Consider the following 22,456-nt stretch of genomic DNA (forward strand, 5'->3'; position numbering starts at 1 on the left):
AAGATCCTGTCATTCTATAGTTTGTTGTGGCTGCCATGGCCCCCAGGGGTCAAATTTGCAGTGCCCCGATATCTATATCTTTTCATGACATATAAAACTATATCTGTGCCAAATGTGTTGCTTTTATTGCAAAATGCACATTTGTTATGAATATTTCAGCTTAATTGCCCCACTACAGGGGTTTGAGGGGAAAACCAAAGAACAGGACGGAGGGAATCGCATATGTTTAGTCTGAGTGAAGAATCAGGCTACAAGTGGAACGACGGGGAACTTAAGATAGAACGTTTGAGTGACTGGAGAAGACAACATTTGGACAAGGAGATAGAGGTGCTGTCTGTGAACAGGGAGCGTAGAGAAGGCTATCCATCCTCATTTGCTGGGCGATAGGGTGGAAGCAGAACATAAGGCCTGTGCATGTTCAAACAAACACTTCATCCGAAAACCTGCAGCCCATTAACCACCACACAACTTTTCTTTTTTTTTCTCTTTTCCAAATGAGCCTCCTGCTTGCTTCCTCTTTCTGCTCATCTGCTGGACTCCTAGCATTATGTTCCTCTCTCTATTTTCCTCCCTTTCTCTCATTCACAGCATATGAGATTTTTTTCAAAGCTAAGCTTCATAGATTCTGCTTCTGTCTATGGACCCTGCTTATTTGCATGTGTGTTCAATCGAGTATTGAATACTGTCAACATGTTTAAAGATGCACTGTAATGTAAAAATTAAAGGTTGGAAAGGTTTGGCAAATACTAGGAGGAAGTCAAGAAAAATTAAATGGTATTTTTTTTATTAGGGCTACAGTAGGTACTAGTTACAATAGTGTTACTATAATGCATCAAGTTAACGGTTTGCAGGTCGAGTGGTGCATTTTGGCTCTCATAACGGTTGGTTGGGGTGGGGGTAATAAAAAAATGCTGACCTCTGCATCCCTAGTAGGTACCCTTATGTGGTCATGAAGTCAAGTTAGTGTGGTAGCAGCGTTCCTCCATCATCCCCTCTGTCTTGCTGTGCCATATCCAGGTGATGGTTGCGGAGGCCCTGGACATCACCAGGGAGACCTACTTTGCCATCCTGATGGACCGCGCCTGTAACGGTCCTGTCATGGTAGGCAGCCCCCAGGGAGGCATGGACATCGAGGAGGTAGCCGCCAGCTCCCCAGAACTCATCTTTAAGGTATTACACCCATCACTACAATATCGAATGAGAAAAATGACAAAATGAAATGTATCATTAGATATATCTGCCTCAAAAACAATGCAGAAGGTGAAATTAATCGATCTTGTCCAGCACAATGGAACTCTTAAAGTCCCCGTGAAATGGAAGTTGGAACGTCTTTAACTTCTGTAGTGTGACGTATCTCACCGGAATATTTGAGCAGTAAACAGTTACAAGAGGGATTTTAATCAAATCCTTCACATTCGATTGGAACGCTAAAAAGTGGGCGGGCTGTTTAGCGCGATAGAGAGCATAAGTCCCGCCCCTTCCGGTGGACCCCACGGGACCATCATATGTGTGATTCATGGCGCAAAATCAAATGGGATCAAAAAACAGGGTCCACCGGAAGGGGCGTGACTTAGGCTCTCTATAGGGAGCTACAGAGAACTGTTGGCTACACAAACACACACACACACATACACACACACACACACACACACAAACACACGTACACACACACACACATACACACATACACCTCCCTCACCTGTTGATAGGTCAGGAGGAGGACGAGGGAGAGATGAAAGGGAAACTTTGCCGATATTCAACCGGCTTTGTGGGACTGCAGCGCGGGCAGCGGGAGCCCCCCGCTCATCATTCGGCGGTCTTTAGCCGTTCAGTTCATCTGCATGTACTTCCTCTGCCGTGACACAGAGTCGGTTAGAAATCGGCAAAGTTTCCCTTGAGTGAATTAAACCTCATCCTCGTTGTTTTGGAAATGAAAACAACATTTTTGCCCACTGATATCCAAACACACATCTCTTCCTGTCGATCTCTGTATCGCTCTGTTGGCTACTATGATCCACAAACGGTGAAGTGCGGTTTTATATGACCGGTGTGGCTAGCTAGTCGCCCAAAGTCTCATTTGAGTGGAAGAATTTTTTGATGTAAAAATACTCTGATTCTGTTTTTTTACATATATTTGGCATATAACAAGAGATAAATGAACAATTAACACAGGATAAAAACTGGTCAAATGTATTTTTCATTTCACGGGGACTTTAAAAAGAGTGCAAACCCCTCGCCGTCTTTGGTCAAAGATCTTACTCTTTAATCAACAAAAGTTTTATGTGGGTTGAAGTCATGCCAGGGCTGCGTTGCCCAGCGGGTCTTACAGATGGAAGCTGAGCTCAGTTTATATTTTCTGCTAATTCCAATTATCGTCCTTCCTGCATGCAGCACACAGCTATTAATTAGATTCCCTTTACAGAACTAAATCCACTGTAGTCTCACTTGGCTACTTGGCAACAGGTCCTCCTCATTGTTAACAGATGTACGATTGAGGCATTACAGATTTTCTATTGTTGTGCATCTTCCTCCAGCTATTGTCTACAGATGTTAGAGCAGATTGTAAAGATGCGATTTATGTCTTTCATTATTTCCACCGAAGATTTCAGATTGTATATGCACATACACAGCTGTGGTGTTGCTTATCTTAACACATGTGATATAGCCTTTCACACATCTCATTAAAATCTATATGGTCCATACCTCGTTTATACAGAATTGTTTTACAACAGCTGTAAGTTTTTATAACTTTATTTTCTTCATTTGTATACTTATGGAAAAAGTTAAGCTTCTTTCTATCTGAAAGTTGAAGAAACGAGGGCTCGATGATCATAAAACCATCATTTCAGCCCCAAGTCGCCATTTTCTCCGTGTCTGGCAGCTTGCACTACTTAATTATTATGAATTTGATATTAATATCTGCTTTGTGTCAAATTATAACCCATGCGTTTGAGCCTCTTGTTCTCTTCTCACTCCTTTTCTCCACATGTTTCCCTCCCTTTTTTCTCTCCACTCTCACTGTGAATCTCATAGGAAGTCATAGATATATTTGAAGGAGTGCGAGACGACCAGGCACTTCGCATGGCAGCTAATTTGGGTTTCAAAGGATCTCTGCACAGACAGGTAACGGGCACACCGAAGACACAATGCAAAGAAGAGGCAGAAAAATCCACGATGCATCGCACACACACATATGCACAGATAGATGTATCCCCATCGACAAACTTTGGCTATTATTAGTTTCCCGGAGGCAAGTCGTGAAGTGTCATCACACTCTGCTCACATGGCAGGTGGTCTATTGTCATATATCTGGCAGTGATGTGCTGTGCCAAGCTGAGGGAGCTGACATCACTAATGGTATCATTATATCATAGATGGAACATGCCTCACGTTGATTTTGTGAGTGAATCATGCTGTAAGAGACTAAACTGGGCAGCCTATAATTTAGAGGACAGTGAAACACATGTTTTTTTCTTGAGGCCTCAAGTTTTACAAACCTAGCTGTGGCAGCATTAGCTAAGGCTACATCCACACTAATACTGTCCAGATCTCCATCTAGATGAGCGTTTTAGGGCCATTTCAGAATGAATCTCCGTCTATACGCCACGCCTGAAAATGCACATCACATGACCATTCACGTACACTGGGCATGCACGTGTCGTAAACTGGAAGCAGCGACAGAATTTAACTGCACAACAGCTGCTAGCGTAGACAACAAGGTCAGCAACGCTTGTTTACTCTTTATCTATGTTGAAATTAACCACTGGTGGTCGCGGCTGATGTCGTTTGTTTTCTTACTAAGAAGGTTCACATGATGGGGCGTCACGAATCAGGGAAGGGTACGTCATGACTGATAAGACTCAATCAAGAAGCGAACGTGGGTGTCTGCATCGTTGTTTTCAAAGGTCTCCGTTTCTGTCCGTCCAGACTAAACGCAACCCCGGAGTTTAAAAACTAAAACGGTGTCAGCCGCGTTTTCAAACGTCTCAGTTTTTTATGGCTCAAAAATGCCGGTGTAGTGTGACATAAACTAGGCATAAACGTAGCAAAAGTTATCCGTTTTAAAACAAAAACTGTATTTGTGTGGATGCAGCCTAATAAAATGAGGCCAAGGAAGAGAGAGGCACAGAAACAATCCCAAGTTCACATCCAGAAGAACATTATGATAGAAGTATATGATGGCCATTCCCATGCTCTATTATGTCTCATAAGTTGTTGGGTTTGATACCCTTTGTTACACAGATTTGTTGCTAAATTTAACCATTTTTTACGACTCAAGAATCAACAAAAATAATCAAAAACCCCTCCAAAATACCACATTGAGACGCCAAGACCTTGAGGATCAGCATAGAAAAAGCCATGCTCTGATTTGGTATCAAAAACTTTTGACATTTGGAGATTTCTGCAAGAATTACATTTGTTGGCAGTTGGATGGCGAGCATTTCTGCTCTGTAAACTGCTCAGAAACCCCCTTATAGTTAGTATACCTAGGGAAGCCATCCATCCTCTGGATGCTCTAGGTCTCTAGTTTGTGGCTGTAAAGTTTCATGAGGCTGTGATTATCCTAGAGGTCACCACAGGTCATTTTATACAGTGAGGTCAAGTTTAAAAAAATGGTCTCACTCCAATGAAATGGCTACTATGGGGACTAACATCGTGAATAGCTTTACAGTGATACCCAAGACTGTTTAGGGACCCCAGTATGCAGAAATATTCAAATACACCATTTTTAGAATAGGCAAAAATAACACATTTATACTGCATTCAAAAAACGACATGTTTTTTGCCCCAGACTGCATGTGATTATCATAAAGTGGGCATGTCTGTAAAGGGGAGACTTGTGGGTACCCATAGAACCCATTTTCATTCACATATCTGAAGGTCGAAGGTCAAGGGACCCCTTTGAAAATGGCCATGCCAGTTTTTCCTTGCGAAAATTGAGTGTAAGTTTGTAGCATTATTTAGCGAGCTTTTCGACATGAAAGCATAACGTGATTGGTTCCAATGGATTCCTTAGGATGTATAGTTTCATGTGATATCTGGACCTTCAGCTTTAAAAGCCTGCTACAGCCTCTGAAAGAAAGTAAAGTCGGCCAAGGGCGCCGGCGCCCTCAAGTAGCGGAAGAGGTTAAACAGGCAAGGAGAGGAATAGAAAGTGCTTAGTTACCTTTCTGCATTGTCAGTATGCTTTTCTTTGGCTGCTGTGAGTCAGCTGCCAGACGGTTTAATTCAGAGATAATTACATCTCTTCTTCTAAAATACCTTTACTGTCTCTTGAATGAGCTACGGGGTGACAGGGATCTTTTTGAAGATGCAAGTGTGTATGCCTATACTTGCTGTGTGAAAGAAAAATGTAAGTGAGATTGAAGGACTGTGTCTGGAACTGTGCATTCAGAAGTATTTCAATGCCATGCCAGGCTGTCTTCATTACTAAAGAACTGTTAAAGCAATTGAAATGCTTTTAAAATGGAGATTTTTGACAGATGATTTAAGTGTTGCTATATTCACTGCCTATATTCATCTATGCCTATAGACTGTTTGGTTATATCAATGCTGTATGAAAAGCCAGGGGGAATCTACTGAAAAGTGCATTATAATGTTATATATAGATATATATGTAACCATATAAGTATGTGCTGTAATCCATATCCTATTTACCGGTTGTCACACTTTTTTGAAAAGCGGAACATTTCACCTCTCAGCTCAGATACATACATATTCATGCAAAACAAACTCAGACAGCGTGATGTCGAGGGTGATGTGCCATGTTTTATGTAGCCTGTGTGGGAGGCTGAGCGGCCTTGGCGGGGCCGGCTGCTCAGAGCCGAACCATGAGGTAATTACTGTCCTATGTGGCTCCTCGCAGGCAGCAGATCAGATTAAGAGGCTCTATGATCTGTTCCTGAAAGTCGACGCCACTCAAGTCGAAGTCAATCCACTCGGAGAGACTCCCCAAGGACAAGGTACCTCATAACGTGGAAATGCCTGTAATTGTGCGTGCGATATGTGTGTGTGTCTGTGCATGTGTTTTTTTTCCTGTCATTAATTCTTTCCCCAAATCATGTAAAACAAACGCAATACTTAAACACTCGGAGCATTTTTGCAGGAACATTCAGCCACCTGTTAATCACTGACTGTGGGATGCGGGCACACTCTCTCCTCGGGTCTGAATACATTTATGAATGTGAAGTGTAATTGCAACACGTTGACGTCAGTTTCTTGTCAGCATGACTTTGTCTGGATCAAGATCCAAACGGCTTCGGGGAGCAGAGATTTCCATATTCATATGATGTTGCTGTTTGTTGATGAGTCCTAGTTGCTGATGATTAACTAAAGGCGTACAGTCTATCATCAACTAGTAATGAGGAACTCCAATGAGGGATTACAGCAGCAGCAACATCCTTCATTTACTCCACCGTCGTCTACGACTAACCACTCAGGGATATGCTATGAATATCTAAAACAAAAAAGCATCTGATAAGCTGAATGCTTCAATACATTTTTACTGTATACAAGCTTTATATCAGGCCTTGAAATTACTTAAAGGGACTATTTGTAACTTTCAGAAATGCTTGTTAACAGCGACACCTGTGGCCGTGAAGTCAACGAAAGCCAGCGTGGGGCTCGCGCTTGTGTTCGCTCTAAATAGACATGAACGAGCATTGCTCATAACAGTGAGGCGACACACGTCAGCTAAAACCACAATATCACTCTATATTTCAGCTGCTTGGCAGTAATGTTAGCTGACCAGACGAAGGTCTCTCCATGAATCACTGAGCAGGAAAAGCGGGTCGGTGCCGGGGCTGAGCAGGAAGAGAAACGTTACCGTCTCCGACCGGGTGCCGCTGATAACGTTTCTCGCTTTGGAGCCCCGTCACTTCACAAGACACGGGAAACCTCTGTTGGTCTGGAGGAGCTGCAGCAGTTATTTCTGCACAAACGTCCACTGTACATTCACTAGATATTCTCAGAGCTAAACTAACTCTTCTGCAGTGTGTAGTGAGCGCGCGTTCACGTCTAGAGGTGGAGCAAGACAGCGAGAACGTGCGCGCTGTCTGAGTGAAGGCGAGCAGGCAGAGGAGACGAGACAGCGGCCATACGCGAGCGCGCATACACAAAAGCGCATACACAAAAGCGCATGTGTCCCGACCCGGTACATTTATACGCTTAAAAAGTTACAAACAGTCCCTTTAACTAATTTTAATTAACTATCAATTTAGCATTTATTTATAAATGATGGTTATTATAAAGTGTTGCCGATTCATCGCACTATTCACTGACCTTTTTGTGTCCTAAAGGAACCGTTTTCTCTCGAATCTTCTAGTTGTAAATCTACCTTAATCTGATATTTAACAACGAGCAGGAACCTGGAGTTCTTCTGTTAGGAGAGAGACATTTATTGTCTTTGAATAGATAATAAATTAAAAGCTTCGGAAATTATCCTCCTCAATTCACTGCCTTTATAGTAGCGCAGCCTATTACGTGTTCAGTCTATTGAATTCAACTTTAAGTAATTGGATGCCGGATAAATTTATTGTGCAGTCGAGCCATAAATAATGTCTCTATCGTCAGTCAACTCTTAGTACTTCAAATAGAAATTGTCACAGTGAGGCTTAAGTATAAATCTAGCTCATCATTGTTATGCTTTAAAGGCTGTGTAAAATAGTGGTAGTAATGTAAGATTAATGGAGGTCTAATTAATGGCAGTTGGCCTTTCTTAACGAGCGACTGTCTCTCTGTTGCACTACATTAAAACCAATCTCTGAAATGCCCCTTTTCTCTTCACTTCAACTTAAACCTTCCCTCATGATTGTCCAAAGCTTATTAGATTTTGTCTTTTAAAAAGGTCTTTAATGTATTAAATGCAACTCTGAGTACATCATTAAAGCTTCAGTAGGCCGACTGTTTTTGGCATCATGTGGGAAAAAATATATCATTGGCTGTTCATTCAACGGAGGCAGCTGTCAATCACTCGTGAACTCTGATCAAATGGTCAAACTAGGCAGCGCTGATCAAATATGAATCAATATTCTGTTACTGTAATGTCTATTTCTCTCCTCAAATGTTTTCAGAAACATCTTGTAGTGTACTGTTTAGCTGGAAAATGAGAAAGTTTGCTCCGGCTGGTGGGCGGTGCTTGGTATTTCCTCAACTGATCTCAACATGGCTGCCGGGTCACAAACTTTCTCATTTTAGAGCTAAACAGTACACTACAAGATGTTTCTGAAAACATTTGAGGCGAGAAATAGACATTACAATAAAAGAATAGTGATTCATATTTGATCGGCGCTGCCTAGTTTGACCATTTGATCGGAGTTCACGAGTGATTGACAGCTGCTCAGAGACGGCAGACTCCAGCTCGGCTCTGATTGGTTGTTTTCCTCCGGTCTGTGACAGCTTGCAGATGCCATTAGGAGCACCGGAGGACACAGAGGCACATGATTCTTTTTCAGATTACCTGTCTCATGCACTACTGTCAGGATATAGTGACCGTTTTATAAAAATAACTTTTCTTAAATCATATTTGCTCCAATCTGCCTACTCCCGCTTTAATGGCCTGCTTTTTAAAATCCAAGAACAGCTGAAGAGCTGATCCTAAACAGTGTGTTTCCTCTTTAGGAAAGGCTGTGCTTATGCAAAGGCTTCTTTTGTGTCCAATAATAGTTTGCATAAAGATTTGGATAACTATTTAACATTCAGATTTAGCCACCTAGAATCTCCCCTCCCTCCGTGACGGGGCTGTGCTGGGACCTCGGCTGAAAGACAATCCACCGTGATGACGTAGTGAACACCGAGTGGAGGAGTGATTGTCGAAGCTGAACGGTTTACTGCCTGTAAAGCTGTTCTTATTATATTTTGATGTGTAGGCTATGAGGGAGTGTTCTTCCCACACAGAGAGCATACTTCTAATGATTATTATCATATCATGATGACCACATCATGACAATATTATGCTGAAGCTTTTTGTTAAACACCGAGACAGATAGCGAGTCGGCTGAAGGAGACACGCCTCTAGTTACCCATTATACCGTCTGTTTCTATGAACTCTTGCAAAGCATACGTAGCTATTCGTTGGCTTCAATTCATTGTCTCAAAGCCTGCCTCAGTCCAGTTTCTGTTGTCTTTCCATGTGTTTCTCTCCCTTCCTGTCTTAAGTGTTCCCTGATAGATGAAAACACTTGAATTCCCAACGAATAACCGAGAAATGTGTAAATTTCAGTCCCTCGTTGTCACTTAACACAATAAATTGCGCAACATGACACGAGTGGAGGTTAGCAGGTAAACATCTCAAGTGCTCGTCATTCAGATGAGAGAGACATTATACATAGTCACGTAGCATATTCTAGCTGTTGTGACGCTGCTTTCGTTGAACTCGTACTGAACTTTATTTTTCACCCAAAGAAATAAGAGTGATTGTCTCGTCTGCGGCGCCGAACACAGATCGACTGTGATGTGTCCTATCGAGACGCATTACAACGCGCCGAAGATGCATCGCTTCTCTGATGTTATTTAGTCTCCTCAAAAAACGATTCTTGTTCAAAGTCTGCTTTATCAAAGATTGACAAGAGAAGTTTGTTGTTTGATGATTTCTTATGAATATTAATGAATAAAATGACTCCTTTTCAAATGTTCACTGAGAGGTATGAGTTTTCCTTCTCTAGCAGCAGGAAGACGCCGTGGCTGTGATTGAGGCAGGCTTTGTAGACAAGCTTCACATTAAAATCAACTCATTCTTTTGGTTCGATTTGTTCACACGTCACAAGGGAGCGCTGCTATTTTCCGACAGGCATTCGGCAGACGTGCATCGGAGAGGCAGATTTCTCAAGGGGTGGAAAATTTTTATTTTTTTTTGTCTCATTTGGTAATAGCTGAATTCATTTTGTAGATGGACTGCAATAATGGATGTGTCAAAACAAAAACAAAAGGAATTGTGTAGTGGGAGTGCAACTTTACCTGGAGGACACAGTGTGTGTGCTCCCCGGTCCCAGGAGAGTGTCTGCTGCATGTACCGCGTGTCTACGTACCTGTTCTGTTTGTGTTTCTCTTTGTGTGTATGTCACTCTCAAAGCCAATTCCCATGTTTCCACATGTTCTTACCTTGTGGGTGATCTGGCTGTCTGTTTACCTGCAATGTGCTGTTCATTAGAATAGTTGATGCGGAAGGTTTTATAGACATAAATAGCGATAGACATAATATAATAGTTATATTTTTTGATATTTGATAGTTTGAAGATTACTGAGGTCTGAAGCAGAAATTTTAAAAACAGATCCCAGCTTGCTAACACTAGCTGGAATTTAATTTCTTTAACTAGACCAATATAGTTAGACATTTTAGGAAATACGCTTATTTTCTTAGTTAGATAAAAAGATTGATACAACTCTCAATGAATGAATGAAGCACCCTTCTTTAAGGTGTAGGGTAGAAATTCAGCGACAAGCTTTGGGACGAACTTCCCTCTCTCTGACGGAGACAGAAACTATCATATTGTTTCGTAACCGTGGTTTCGTATCAAGCGGCAACTGTTATACACAGCACTAATAATAATAATAATAATAATAAAGTAAGGTGAAATACTCATCCCATCCAATCCACACCAAATGTACTGCCAAGTATGTTTTCACACACAACACATTTTGTGTTTCGGTGCATAAACAAGAAACATAAATATTTTAAATAAATTGCAATAAAAATACATATTTGGCAGGAATGGGCAAAGATCTTTTCTCGGAGATGTGCAAAGGTTCAGAGTATTATGAATAAAATGAATGTGCAATGTAGAGAGAAGCTAAAACTAAAAAATAAATCTTACTCCTATGCTTCTGTGGTGGCATTTCTTTTCTTTTTTAGTAAACATCTTTGTTCTTAACTCTGATGTTTATGAGCTGCTTGGTTTTTGCAACAGTCCCTGTAAATATACAACACTTGTCATGTCTACTGTTTTCTAAACTAGACATCTGATCCTAAATACAATCTAACCTTTAAGTTGTTAACGTCTGTATGGCATTATTGAACGTCTATCGCAGTTTGAGCAGTTTATGTTTATGTTTGCACGGAGCGTGTTCCATGACGAACGCAAAACGCCGTTGCAAGTGGCCAGTATGTCGGCATCCATGCAGCCTCGCTGTTGGAGTTTTTTTTTTCATAAGTCCCCTTTAAGTGTTGCTGTGTATACAAAAAGCCCTTTGACTCATTTATTAGGTTCTTTGCCAGCTATTTTCTTCAGGTAGCTTCATGAGTGTGGTCTCTTTGAAATGCATGCTCTTTGAAGTGTAAAGGAACTGTCCATTTACTATAACAGTCTATCCCTTAGAGGCAGTGTCAAAAACACATGCCGTAGTGAGCCAACCTCTGAAATAATTAAGACCAGTATGCCGAGGGGACGCCCCTCAGTTCATTAATTCCAGGTTTTGGAAATGATAATTAGGCTGGCTTTAAGTTTGCTTTTTATGTCCTGCTTCTCTTCCCTCTTCCCTTTGCCTTCCATCTCCCGTCTTTCTCCCTCTTGTGCTTCCTCTGTTGCTGTCTTTATTCCTAACTCTCTTTGTCTTTGTCACCTCCTCATTCCTCCAGTGGTTTGCTTTGACGCTAAGATCAGCTTTGACGACAACGCGGAGTTCCGTCAGAAAGCCGTGTTCGCCATGGACGACATGACCGAGAGCGACCCCACCGAGACGGAGGCGGCCAAGTGGGACCTCAAATATATCGGGCTGGACGGAAACATCGCCTGCTTTGGTATGGAAACAAAACCCTTGTAACAAAACTCACTCCTGCACAGCAACCATTACATGAATAGTGAACCCCCTCCAGGCATCAGGCTTTTAATGTGTCTCCTAGGTCACATAACGGCTTCGGACACAGTTAAAACTTAGTCAAAAGTAAAGGCGGCCTGGGCTCTCCTCCAGTCCACATTACAGGCAGCTTTCTGAGGGCTCCAGAAGGAATGCTGCCGTAACCAATGCGTTCTAATTAGCTATAATCCGCCCAGAAAGTCTCCAGTGAGCCAGATTGTTAGCATTCTCATTAAAGGCCCCCTCTCTTGTCATAAATCAAAGCTTTTACAGCGTACAGCAGCACTAACAGGTGCTCTCGCGTCTTACCCCGTAGCCTCATAAACACATTAGATGTCTGTTAGCACTACACCCCCAACCCCCCCACCCCCCCACACACACACACACTCTGCATCCCCAGCTCCCAGCCTCTCTTAAAGTAACAACAGCTTTTAAGGCCCTGCAGCTTCCTTGAGAGCTCTGTAAGCCACCAAAGTGACAGCTGTTAAAGCAAATTTCCCTTTTATTGAGACCTCGGTCGGGGAGCCTGCCAGGACACAAGTTCAGCTTGGCTAAACCAAATGAGGTAAGACATTTTTGTTGCACTTGGCACCCGCACAACTCAGCAGGGTAGCCGCGCTGGCAGTTGGCTAAATGATAACACAGGCCGCAAAAAAAAAAAAAAGCGCAGCAGAACCTCTTTTAATCAACGCTCTTTTTCTCTGAAGTCAGGCGTCGAGTCATAATCAAATTTTCTCTGTGTTGCTCAACTTGAAGCATTCAATATTCCTGATTAGAAGATTTCCAACCGATTCCCCTTTTTAAGTGTGACTTTTTTTTCTTCAGCTGTTTGCTCTTCTTTGCTTGATAATTTACTGCTGGCTTACTTTGTGGGTGTTTGTACAGTACATGTCATCTTTGCTTCAGCGGTGGTAATGTTATTTCAATTAACTCGTGGCTGCTGGCGTCACACTTTGTTTCAATTTCTGGACTTCAGCCTGGACTTAAAGGACCAGTGTGTAACAATTAGGGGGGATCTATTGGCAGAAATGGAATATAATATTCACAACTATGTTTTTCTTTAGTGTATAATTAGCTGAAAATAAGAATAATCATGTTTTCGTTACTTTAGAATAAGCCTTTTTTATCTACATAGGGAGCGGGCCCTCTCTCCACGAAGTCCACCATGTTGCACCATGTTTCTACAGTAGCACAGATAACGTTACTCGCTCCAGACGCCGCCGCTCTCTCGCTCTTGCTTCACCACTCACTTCCCAGATACACACAAACTGGCTCTGCTACAAATGACCAACGCTACTCTAAACCAACTAGCTTTAAAGAGGGCCATTTATGTTTTTGCGTTGGCCACCGTAGCTCTCCTACACGCGTGGCAAACGGGAGAGGCTTCGGTTGTTTGCAATCTCCTCACCACTAGATATCGCCCGATCCTACACACTGCACCTTTAATGGTTAGATTTTACTTCATTACACTTAATAATCTAAGGCTGTAAAAGTTAAATGCAATGATAACTCGATAACGCAAATTAGTTTTAATGCCACTAATTTCTTTAACGCATTAACATAACTTGTAATTTTTAGGTTGTAGCGGGCTCAGCTGCCAGAAGACACTGGCACCATATGAAACTATAAAACCTAAGGAATCCATTGGTACCAGCCATGTCATACTAGCTTGTCACAAAGGAGGCCAAAAAATGCCCCAAACTTTTGCTACATTTGACGAGGAAAAACTAGCATGGCTAATTTCAAAGGGGTCCCTTGACCTCTGACCTCAAGATATGTGAATGAAAATGGGTTCTACCTGTTTCTGGACAATATTTGTCATTATTTTGTATTGTTAATTGATTTCCAGTTATAAATATAAACATACCTGACAAATCCCCCTTTAAGGTACATTTTGAACAGATAAAAAAGTGCGATTAATTTATGATTAATCATGGACAAGCATGCAATTAATTGTGATTAAATATTTGAATCGATTGATAGCCCTAATAAATACATTAGGCCATTATTAGGCTACCATTAAAACTCACTCAACATATAAAATGGGTACACCGGACACCATAAATCTCACTCTGAAAAGGCACCTTCTATTTGGCTAAATATATGCATGCTTTTTAGTCATCCTCTGTATTTTGGTATACATTTTTGCATATGAATTGAACTGACGCTGTTCATTCTTTACAGTGAATGGAGCCGGTTTGGCCATGGCCACATGTGACATCATTGACCTGCACGGAGGAAAGCCAGCTAACTTCCTGGACCTGGGGGGAGGAGTCCAAGAGAGGCAGGTGTACGAGGCCTTCAAGCTGCTGACCGCTGACCCGAAGGTAGGAACAAACCGTTAAAAGAAATGCTTTTTTTTACTCGCAAAGCTGGATTGTAACAATTGAGTGAAATTGTTCCCTTTACTTCAAAACACATCTTCAAAGAAAAAGTCAGGATGAAACACCTGTTGAGTCGTCTTTGATATTGCAGTCATGTATCTTGTCATAGCACGTTCATAAAGCCCTGTCTGTCTGGTTAGCGCTTTGTCACTGAGACAACGGCGCTCATTAGACTGGGGACCTTGGCATATGTCCATGTTTCACCGAGGGAGACAGAGTCTGGGAGACTGTGTGATTATATGCCACCATTTTCAGTAGCAGTGGCATGATAAATCGCTGCTCTGTCCTCGTCATCACATGTGCATCTACACACATGTACACATGCACAGGCTCGTATGCAACTCAAACACGAATGCAAATGTAACTGGAGGTATGCTTCTGAGAGTCTTGCAGCTCAGGATGAGTGGCAGCTCGGGGTGTTTTACAAGTGATTCAGCTCTATGTTCAGAAAGCTAATAACTCCAAACTAAACAATATGAGCCTTGTAACGATACCACAGTGCAGATTGTGTGTTGACAGTCATCGCACCGCTAATTCCCCCGCTGCTGTCACTCCCACATCCCGGACTGATCTCCGGTTGCCTCTGCGTTAGATCTCAGGCAAGGCGTGGTTGAAATACAGAGTAGCATTTGATACCAATTCAGTCTCCTGCCCCTCTCTATTTTAAACCTTTATGCTGATTTGTCTTGGCAGGAAACACTTTCAAAAAATGTGTTTCACACTAATTTTAAAAGATATATTCACACCTGGAAGTGGCCATATTCAACCACAGCTCTCCTGTACAAGATACTAATCTGTAAATCTACTAGAGGGGTGGCTTCTCACAGCTCTCACACTTTCCTTTACAGGTCTGTTTTTCTAACCCTACTTAATTTAAACATCCGGACCCCGTGGAGAGGCTGTGAATACTTTTTTTGTACTTGAGTACATTTACTCAAGTATTGTACTTAAGTATAGGTACTTGTACGTTACATGAGTATTTACATTTTATATTACTTTATACTTTTACTCCATTTTGAAAGCAAATATTGTACTTTTTACTCCACTACATTTATTTGACAGCTTTAGTAACTAGTTACTTTGCATATTCAGATTATTAATAGAAAATTAAAAAAAAAAAATCAACTAATACATAATGTTGTATTATCACAGGTTAAGTTACCCAGCAGTATATAAAGTACTAACACATGCGTCACTGATTATAATTCATTAATATAATACATATTATGAAGAAATGGGCCATTCTGCATGAAGAGTACTTTTAATTTCGATACTTTAAGTATATTTTGATGCTAATACTTTTACTTAAGTAAGACTTTGAATGCAGGACTTTTACTTGTAATAAAGTATTATTACATTTTAGTATTGCTGCTTTTACTTAAAGCTTCAGTAGGCAGAATGTTTTTGGCATCATTGGGCAAAAATTCCATAATAACCTTTCAGCATATTGTAATTCAAGTGTTCTGAGAGAAAACTACACTTCTGTACCTCCTCATGGCTCTGTTTTCAGGCTTTAAAAAATCTAGACCATGACGGGAGACTTTGGCCAATCACAGGTCATTTCAGAGCGAGAGCGTTCCTATTGGCTGTGCTCTGGCTGGTGGGCGGTGCTTGGTATTTCCTCAACTGATATCAACATGGTGGCCGGGTCACAAACTTTCTCATTTTACAGCTAAACAGTGCACTATAAGATGTTTATGAAAACATTTGAGGCGAGAAATAGGCATTACAGTAACAGAATATTGATTCATATGATCAACGCTGCCTAGTTTGACCGTTTGATCAGAGTTCGCAAGTGATTGACAGCTGCTCAGACACGGCAAGGCTCCAGCTCCGCTGTGATTGGTTGTTTTCCTCCGGTCTGTGAAATCTTACAGATGCCTTTAGGAGCACCGGAGGACACAGAGGCATATGATTGTTTTCAGATTACCTGTCTCATGCACTACTGTCAGGATATAGTGACCGTTTTATAAAAATAACTTTTTATTTGCTCCATTTCTACCCACTGCTGCTTTAAGTAAAAGGTCTTAATACATCTTCAACCACTGTCGATTGTAGCACAGTCTGCTCCTAAAATAGATATTCTGTCGATATTACGCCCCTAGAAAACTCAATTTCATCCAAGCCTGATACTAAGTTGTAGAATTTTTCATACGCCTCGGTGTTGGCTGTGTGGAAATGGTAGCGTTTTGTAAAAAGTTCTGCCTCATATGTATGGCACAGCGGTGAATAGACCGGTGTTGCACACCTTTTTATAGATGAATGTTAAAAACCTACCACCGCAGCAGGTGATACATCGCCTCGCTCAGATTTCCACTGTGTGTGGATTCTATTCGGTCTCACGTGAATACGACTCAATGGTCTGTCGCGGGAAAATGAAAAAAAGAAAAAAGAAATGCGATCAATAGGGGAGAGAGAAAACTACAAAGACGTGTCACTCTCTCCTGGTATGAGGCCTTCATCCGTTATTATTATTGAACCCTTTTAAAAGGTGGAAGCCTGCAGAAGCAAAATCAGGTTTTAGAAGTCTGCATTCATTGCACTCTCCTCTGAAAAATCACTCCCGCATGGACAAGAGGATCCTCCTCCACACTCCTCCTGTTCCTCCTTCTCTTTCTGTCTTGGGCTGATTCCCTAGATCCAGATGGGGGAGTAAGCCTGCTGTCTGTCCCTCCTGCTGCTGTGTATGGAAATAGAGACAGGGAGCTCCTCCCCAACAGAGGAAAAAGTAGAATAGGATTGACATTAAACCGGGTTGGAAGCACCATTAGCATTTCAACCAGGGGAGCTGAGAAACCTGCTCTGATCTGTGGAGGGAATGTTAATCATTTCACAATAAGAGCGAGAGCTGCTCATTTGCATTTTCTTTTCCTTTTTTTCCACAAATTACTGCTCTCAAACTCAACAATATGAGCAAACTTATTGATTCCATGTGTCAATACGTTATGAAGAGAGAGCATTGTTGTGCCTTAAATATCAAGGCAATCGGTGCTTATGGCCTTCAAATATGCAACCTTTTGTTGACAATATATTCACCGTTTGAAGTCCCAGACGCGTTTGTATTTCACATCATTATTGTTCCACCTTTTTTTTTTAAAAAACATTTCTTCTTCTCTCAGCTAATAGTTTTGACAGCATATGTTATGCGGATGCTTATTTCCACTGGTGCTGAATAAAATGAGTTTGGTAGCGGCTGTAGGGGAGGCCATTAATGTTCTGCTGCATACATGAATATATGCTGTGTACTGTGACTTTTGAGTGGGAGGATTAGACTGGTTTATATGCTGTGGAAAAGACAGAAGTGCTTTCAGCGGCCAGGCAGGCGGTATAGTAGGAAATCTTCCGCTCTAATGACGCCATACGTTTCCACAAAAACAGGTATTTTGGTGTCTGTCTTTTTTCTTTCAGTCTTGCTCCCTCAGTCGCTTTTTACGCTTTTGTATCCCTCCCTCCGTCGTCCCCGCTCTTTTCCCTCTCAGTCTCCGCTTTGAAGTCTCAGTCTCATTGTGCTGAGAGGAGTGGAAGTGATGCGAGTGTACTGCTGGCACTGAATAGCAGAGATGGAGTCTGAGATGACAAAGCCTCCCTTTTTTCTTGTTTGCTCATTTCTCCTCCAGTATCTACCCTTACAGCGCTCATTAAACATTATTATTCTTTGAAAGAAAAAAGGGAAGCGAAAACAGATGAAATTGGGATACTGTATGTGAAGTGAGAACAACATAGAAGAAAAAAAAATAGTCAAAATGAAATGATTGGGAGAGAAAAAAAACAATCATATAACAGTGTGTAGCCCAGTGTGTGTGTTAAATATGTGTGATGTTATGTAGCTCAGCTGGGTGTACCAGACCATTCAGCTTTGTTTGAAATTCGGCCCCCGGCTTTTTAAGCGGGGACATATTTATTTTTCATGCTAAAATAAATAGCTCCACTTTCTTCATATCCACGTATGGAACAGTCTGTTGACAGAATGGCTGAATTTATTGAGGTTTCCCTCACATCACCTGTAGGCACGGAGCAGCAGCAGCAGGCAGCAAATACCAACAGCCAAATAACCTCGTTATTGCCTTGTGCCTGTGCCATAAAGAAAGTGGCAGATGGATGTTTTGTCCAACTCAACATCCATTTTGTTCTCAGGGCTTAAGGCACTGTTCTGTAATTTTTATGGGCTGGAGTAAATGATGACATTTTTCTAAAAACACACCTTTGTTGTTGGTGTATGTCTGTATAAGGGCCTCCACTATATCAAACTCTAAATTATCATGGCAAAGAAATAATATATCACAATAGCATCATTAAATTAATAATCAGAATTAACAGTTTTTTTTATTTTGACAAATTCAAAAGCTGCCATCCTTGGTGCAAATGAATTAGCAAAGTTAATGGATCGTGTGTGAGAGCCGCCTCTTTTAACGACACATTAACTGTATCTTTGGTGTTCACTTAGCGTTGATCAACCCAATGTAATATAATAATAAGTCATAGTGCCATAACTTAATTTAGCTATAGACCCTTTTACTGTTTGCAAACCATGATGACGGAGGTAGGAGTGCGCACGCATTTTGGCAACGGAAGTACCGCAGAGTGCTATAGCTTGTCAACCTATGTAAGAGCATTAACCACCAAAATGGGCAGAAGACATTAGCAAGTGACCCAATATTCAGTGGCCAGATATATGCACCTATTTGGTGGAGAAACCTAGCGTGTAATTATGAGGATACACTAGATGCTTATAACTACGCTATCTGTGGTCCTGTGCAGAACGTCAAATACCATGACATTTTTAAAATGGGCGCTACAAACACTAGCATTTTGATTGTGTCCCCAGTCCGATGGTAGTCAGCACGTTTAATAGCTTGCAGCCATGGTGTTTTGGTTTAACGTGACCTCGTTATGGTTGCTCGTAGTGACGGCAGCTGGTGAAAACACAAACAGAACATGTAGGTGTATTTGTAAAAGCCTTCAATCAATTTTGAATACATACTCATCAGTGTTTATTATCTACACCAACCATTTCCGTAAGTTACTACGAGCAACCAAGGACGCATTTGGTTGTAAGGCACAAGTTAACACGGCCACTCGTTAAACGGAAACACCCTGTTGCTCTGAAACGGTCAGAATTCTTTAAAACTATAAAACTATGGAATATTGATAATGACACCAAACACGCAACAACCAGACATTTTGATGCTGGTAACCGTTTCAATTCAGTGTTTAAAACTCGCTAACTCATCTGGGTGGCCGGGGCAAACCGCCACTTCCGTTGCCAACATGCATGCACATATTTTCAGCTGTAAAAGGGTCTATAGTGAGGTGACTACGGAGGTCATAGTCAGCTATGCGTTTCTATTCACAATCAACAAAGTCTTCCAGCTACACTGAGTGAAATATTTTTGAGAGTTGATAAAGTCTTTCTCTCTCAGAATAACATTTTGTTCTTCTGACGCTGTTGGCAGAGAGCCAGAGTCACACTTCTGTCATTGCGAGTTGTGAATGTTCTGCCTCCTGCTCAGTGCTTCTGTGTGTCTTTGAGTGCAAAAAGTAAAATGAGATGGAGGAGGAAAAAAATATACTGTAAGAAAGAAAAAAAAAGTAAAAAAAAAATAGAACAATTTAAAAGTCAAGTGGCAACTGTGCATCTGTTTCCCACTTCCTGATGATCTTATAGTAGTGAGATAATCACAAGCTGGCATATGGCGACACCCCCAGTCTGTGCGCATACATACAATACAGTATGTGATTCTGTGTAAACGTTTCCATGTTTGCTTTCTCGTTTGCTGCGTGCTGCTGTAGCTCGCCGTGCCGCTGCGTTGTTTAAGGCGGAGCAGGCGTGCAAAGCGAGGAGGCTCTGGGCTGAGGTGAAAGAGGCACAGATTGGCACATTAGCATTAGTTCAGCTGGGTGACCCACCTCCCTGGCAGATATGGAGGTGTGTTCATATGCATGTGTGTTAATGTTGTTGCATAATCGCGCTGTTGATCATGAAACATCTTTTCAGCTCCCACTGGAACGTGTGCGTGTGCGTAATCTTCAGTTGTTTGCCTCTGAATTATCCCTGCATTTTTACCTCCTGTGGTTGTGTGGGATTATTATGCATGCCCCCTAGTGCTTCAGCCCCCATTGCCCTCGAGCTAAACTACATCCTTCTTTCCAGCTCAGTGACTCGGCTTTAACTCACCTTTGGTCCCACTTAAACCACTTTTCCTCCTTGTTACAGTGACACTCTTGAGACCGACCAACTCCAAGTCCCATCTCCCCCTCTACAGGGCACGCACCACTATTACTACTTTTCCAATGATGTCTGTTTTCTATGATAGTTACTCTTTTGGTATTATTCAGCACGACTTTAAAGGTGATACATACCTGAACATTTGTAGCGGTGTGTCATCTCACAATTTCTTCTTTTGGTTCCTTCTTCTCCTTTTCATTTCTTTTCTTCTTCTTTTTTAAAAAATATTTGTATTAATTATTGCGGTTTTCCAATTATAACAAACATTACATATTAATAAAATGGTCAGTCTTGGCAGCAAATACAGTATACCATCAAATGATTATGCAAGTAAAGAAAAAAGAAAACATAGTAATTAAATGAAGAGTGTGTAACAATTAGGGGGATCTATTGGCAGAAATGGAATATAATATTAATTTATTCTTTAGTGTATTATCACCTGAAAATAAGAATCGTGTTTTCGTTACCTTAGAATGAGCCGTTTAATCTACATATGGAGCGGCACAGAGTCCACCATATTTCTACATGTAGTCTAGTAGCCCTGAATGGACAAACCTTTAACTTTGACTTTTCCTGCTTGGGCCGGATTTGATAACGTCAATCGCTCCGGAGTTAACCCCCGTCACTCCACTCAGCCGCCGGGAACCATGACACAGGAAACCTCTGTTGGTCTTATGGAGCTGCAGCATTTATTTCAACACAAACTGTAACTTCCACTGTAAATTAACTTGTTATTCTCAAAGCTAAACTAACTGTCTTCTCAAAGCTAAACTAACTGTCTTCTGCTCCACTAGCTGACTTGTTCGCTCACACACATTTGCCGCCTCTCTCTCACTCTTGCTTCACCACTCACTTCCCACGTACGCACACACTCTACGCACTGTCTCTGCTATTCTCCAAATGACCTACGCTCCTCTTACAACAACTGGCTCTAGAGAGGGCCATTCAAATTTTCACATCGGCTACTGTAGTTCTCCTTCACACTTGGCACACGGGAGAAGTTTCAATCTGCAACCTCACCGCTAGATGTCGCTAAATCCTACACACTTTAAAACAGAGGTGAGTATACAGATGTTACAGTAATTATGATGTACAGAAATCTGAAAGACCACATGGGCTTTATAATCTTATTCCAGTTGTCCTGCCACCACCCTGGTCTTTGGATTTATTGATCATTACCAACATTTTGTTTCAAAAACTCCATGAAGCTCCCCCAGATATTTTCAAAAACTGACAGCTTTCCTTTAGTAATGTAGGTTAGTTGTTCAATAGAAACACGTGCTGATATATCCTTAATATATTGATTCATAATTGGTTTTTTTCACATTTGTCCATTCTATAGCTATTGCTCTCTTAGCTTCTCCTTTCCATTTCTACTGGTTCTTTCCCTCAGCCTCTCTGCTTCTTTGCATCTCTCTTTTCTTCCGTGTAGCCTTTCATCTAGCTAAATCCTGTTAAAGTCAATGTGAGGAGCTCCCCTCGGTTTCATGCCTTCTAGCTAAATCTCACAGGAGCCCAGGCGCTGCCTTTTTCGTCCCCATATGGAGATGTCTGAGTCCATGTCTAATGTGCTTCAACATGTGTATGGAGTCACAGAAAGGCAATGGCTCCGGTCCAAGCCAGGTGAGCCAAAGAAATGTGTTGTGAATAGTGGACCATCCGGTCTTCACGCTGCACAGGAAAGAAGGAGAAGAGTCAATTTTACAGGGCTGTGTTCATAAAGGGTAACGTCGGTATTTTTCAACCTGGACCCTATTTGCCCATGTTTTTGTGTCTAAGTTATGGGGAGACGTTCCCAGGCCAGACGAGATATAGAAAAAACATGTTCTGGGTCTACCCCACGACCTCTTACTAGTTGGACGTGCCCGCAATACCCTCCAAAGGGAGACGTCCAGGAGCCATCCTGATCAGATGCCCGAACCACCTCAGCTGACCCCTTTCGACGCGAAGGAGCAGCGTCTCCACTCCGAGCTCCCTCCGGATATCTGAGCTCCTCACCCTATCTCTAAGGCTGAGCCCAGCCACCCTACGAAGGAGGAGTCTCGTTGTGAAATCT

General features: G+C 41.7%; 1 protein-coding gene across 4 annotated transcripts in view; it reads left to right on the forward strand.

The window, feature by feature from the left end:
• suclg2 (succinate-CoA ligase GDP-forming subunit beta) overlaps nt 1-22,456 on the forward strand; it is a 131,957-nt gene that overhangs the window by 60,186 nt on the left and 49,315 nt on the right. For all 4 annotated transcript variants that reach the window (XR_012591598.1, XR_012591600.1, XR_012591607.1 and 1 more), the window contains exons 5-9: nt 1,018-1,170; nt 3,034-3,123; nt 5,867-5,963; nt 11,573-11,734; nt 13,975-14,117. Coding sequence is in view for 1 of the 4 variants with exons in the window: in XM_074617390.1 (XP_074473491.1) it covers nt 1,018-1,170; nt 3,034-3,123; nt 5,867-5,963; nt 11,573-11,734; nt 13,975-14,117 (645 nt within the window). In the remaining 3 variants the exon portion in view is untranslated. The remainder of the gene's footprint in view (nt 1-1,017; nt 1,171-3,033; nt 3,124-5,866; nt 5,964-11,572; nt 11,735-13,974; nt 14,118-22,456) is intronic.

Source organism: Sebastes fasciatus, chromosome 1, assembly GCF_043250625.1.
Source record: "Sebastes fasciatus isolate fSebFas1 chromosome 1, fSebFas1.pri, whole genome shotgun sequence".
NCBI lineage: Eukaryota > Metazoa > Chordata > Actinopteri > Perciformes > Sebastidae > Sebastes > Sebastes fasciatus.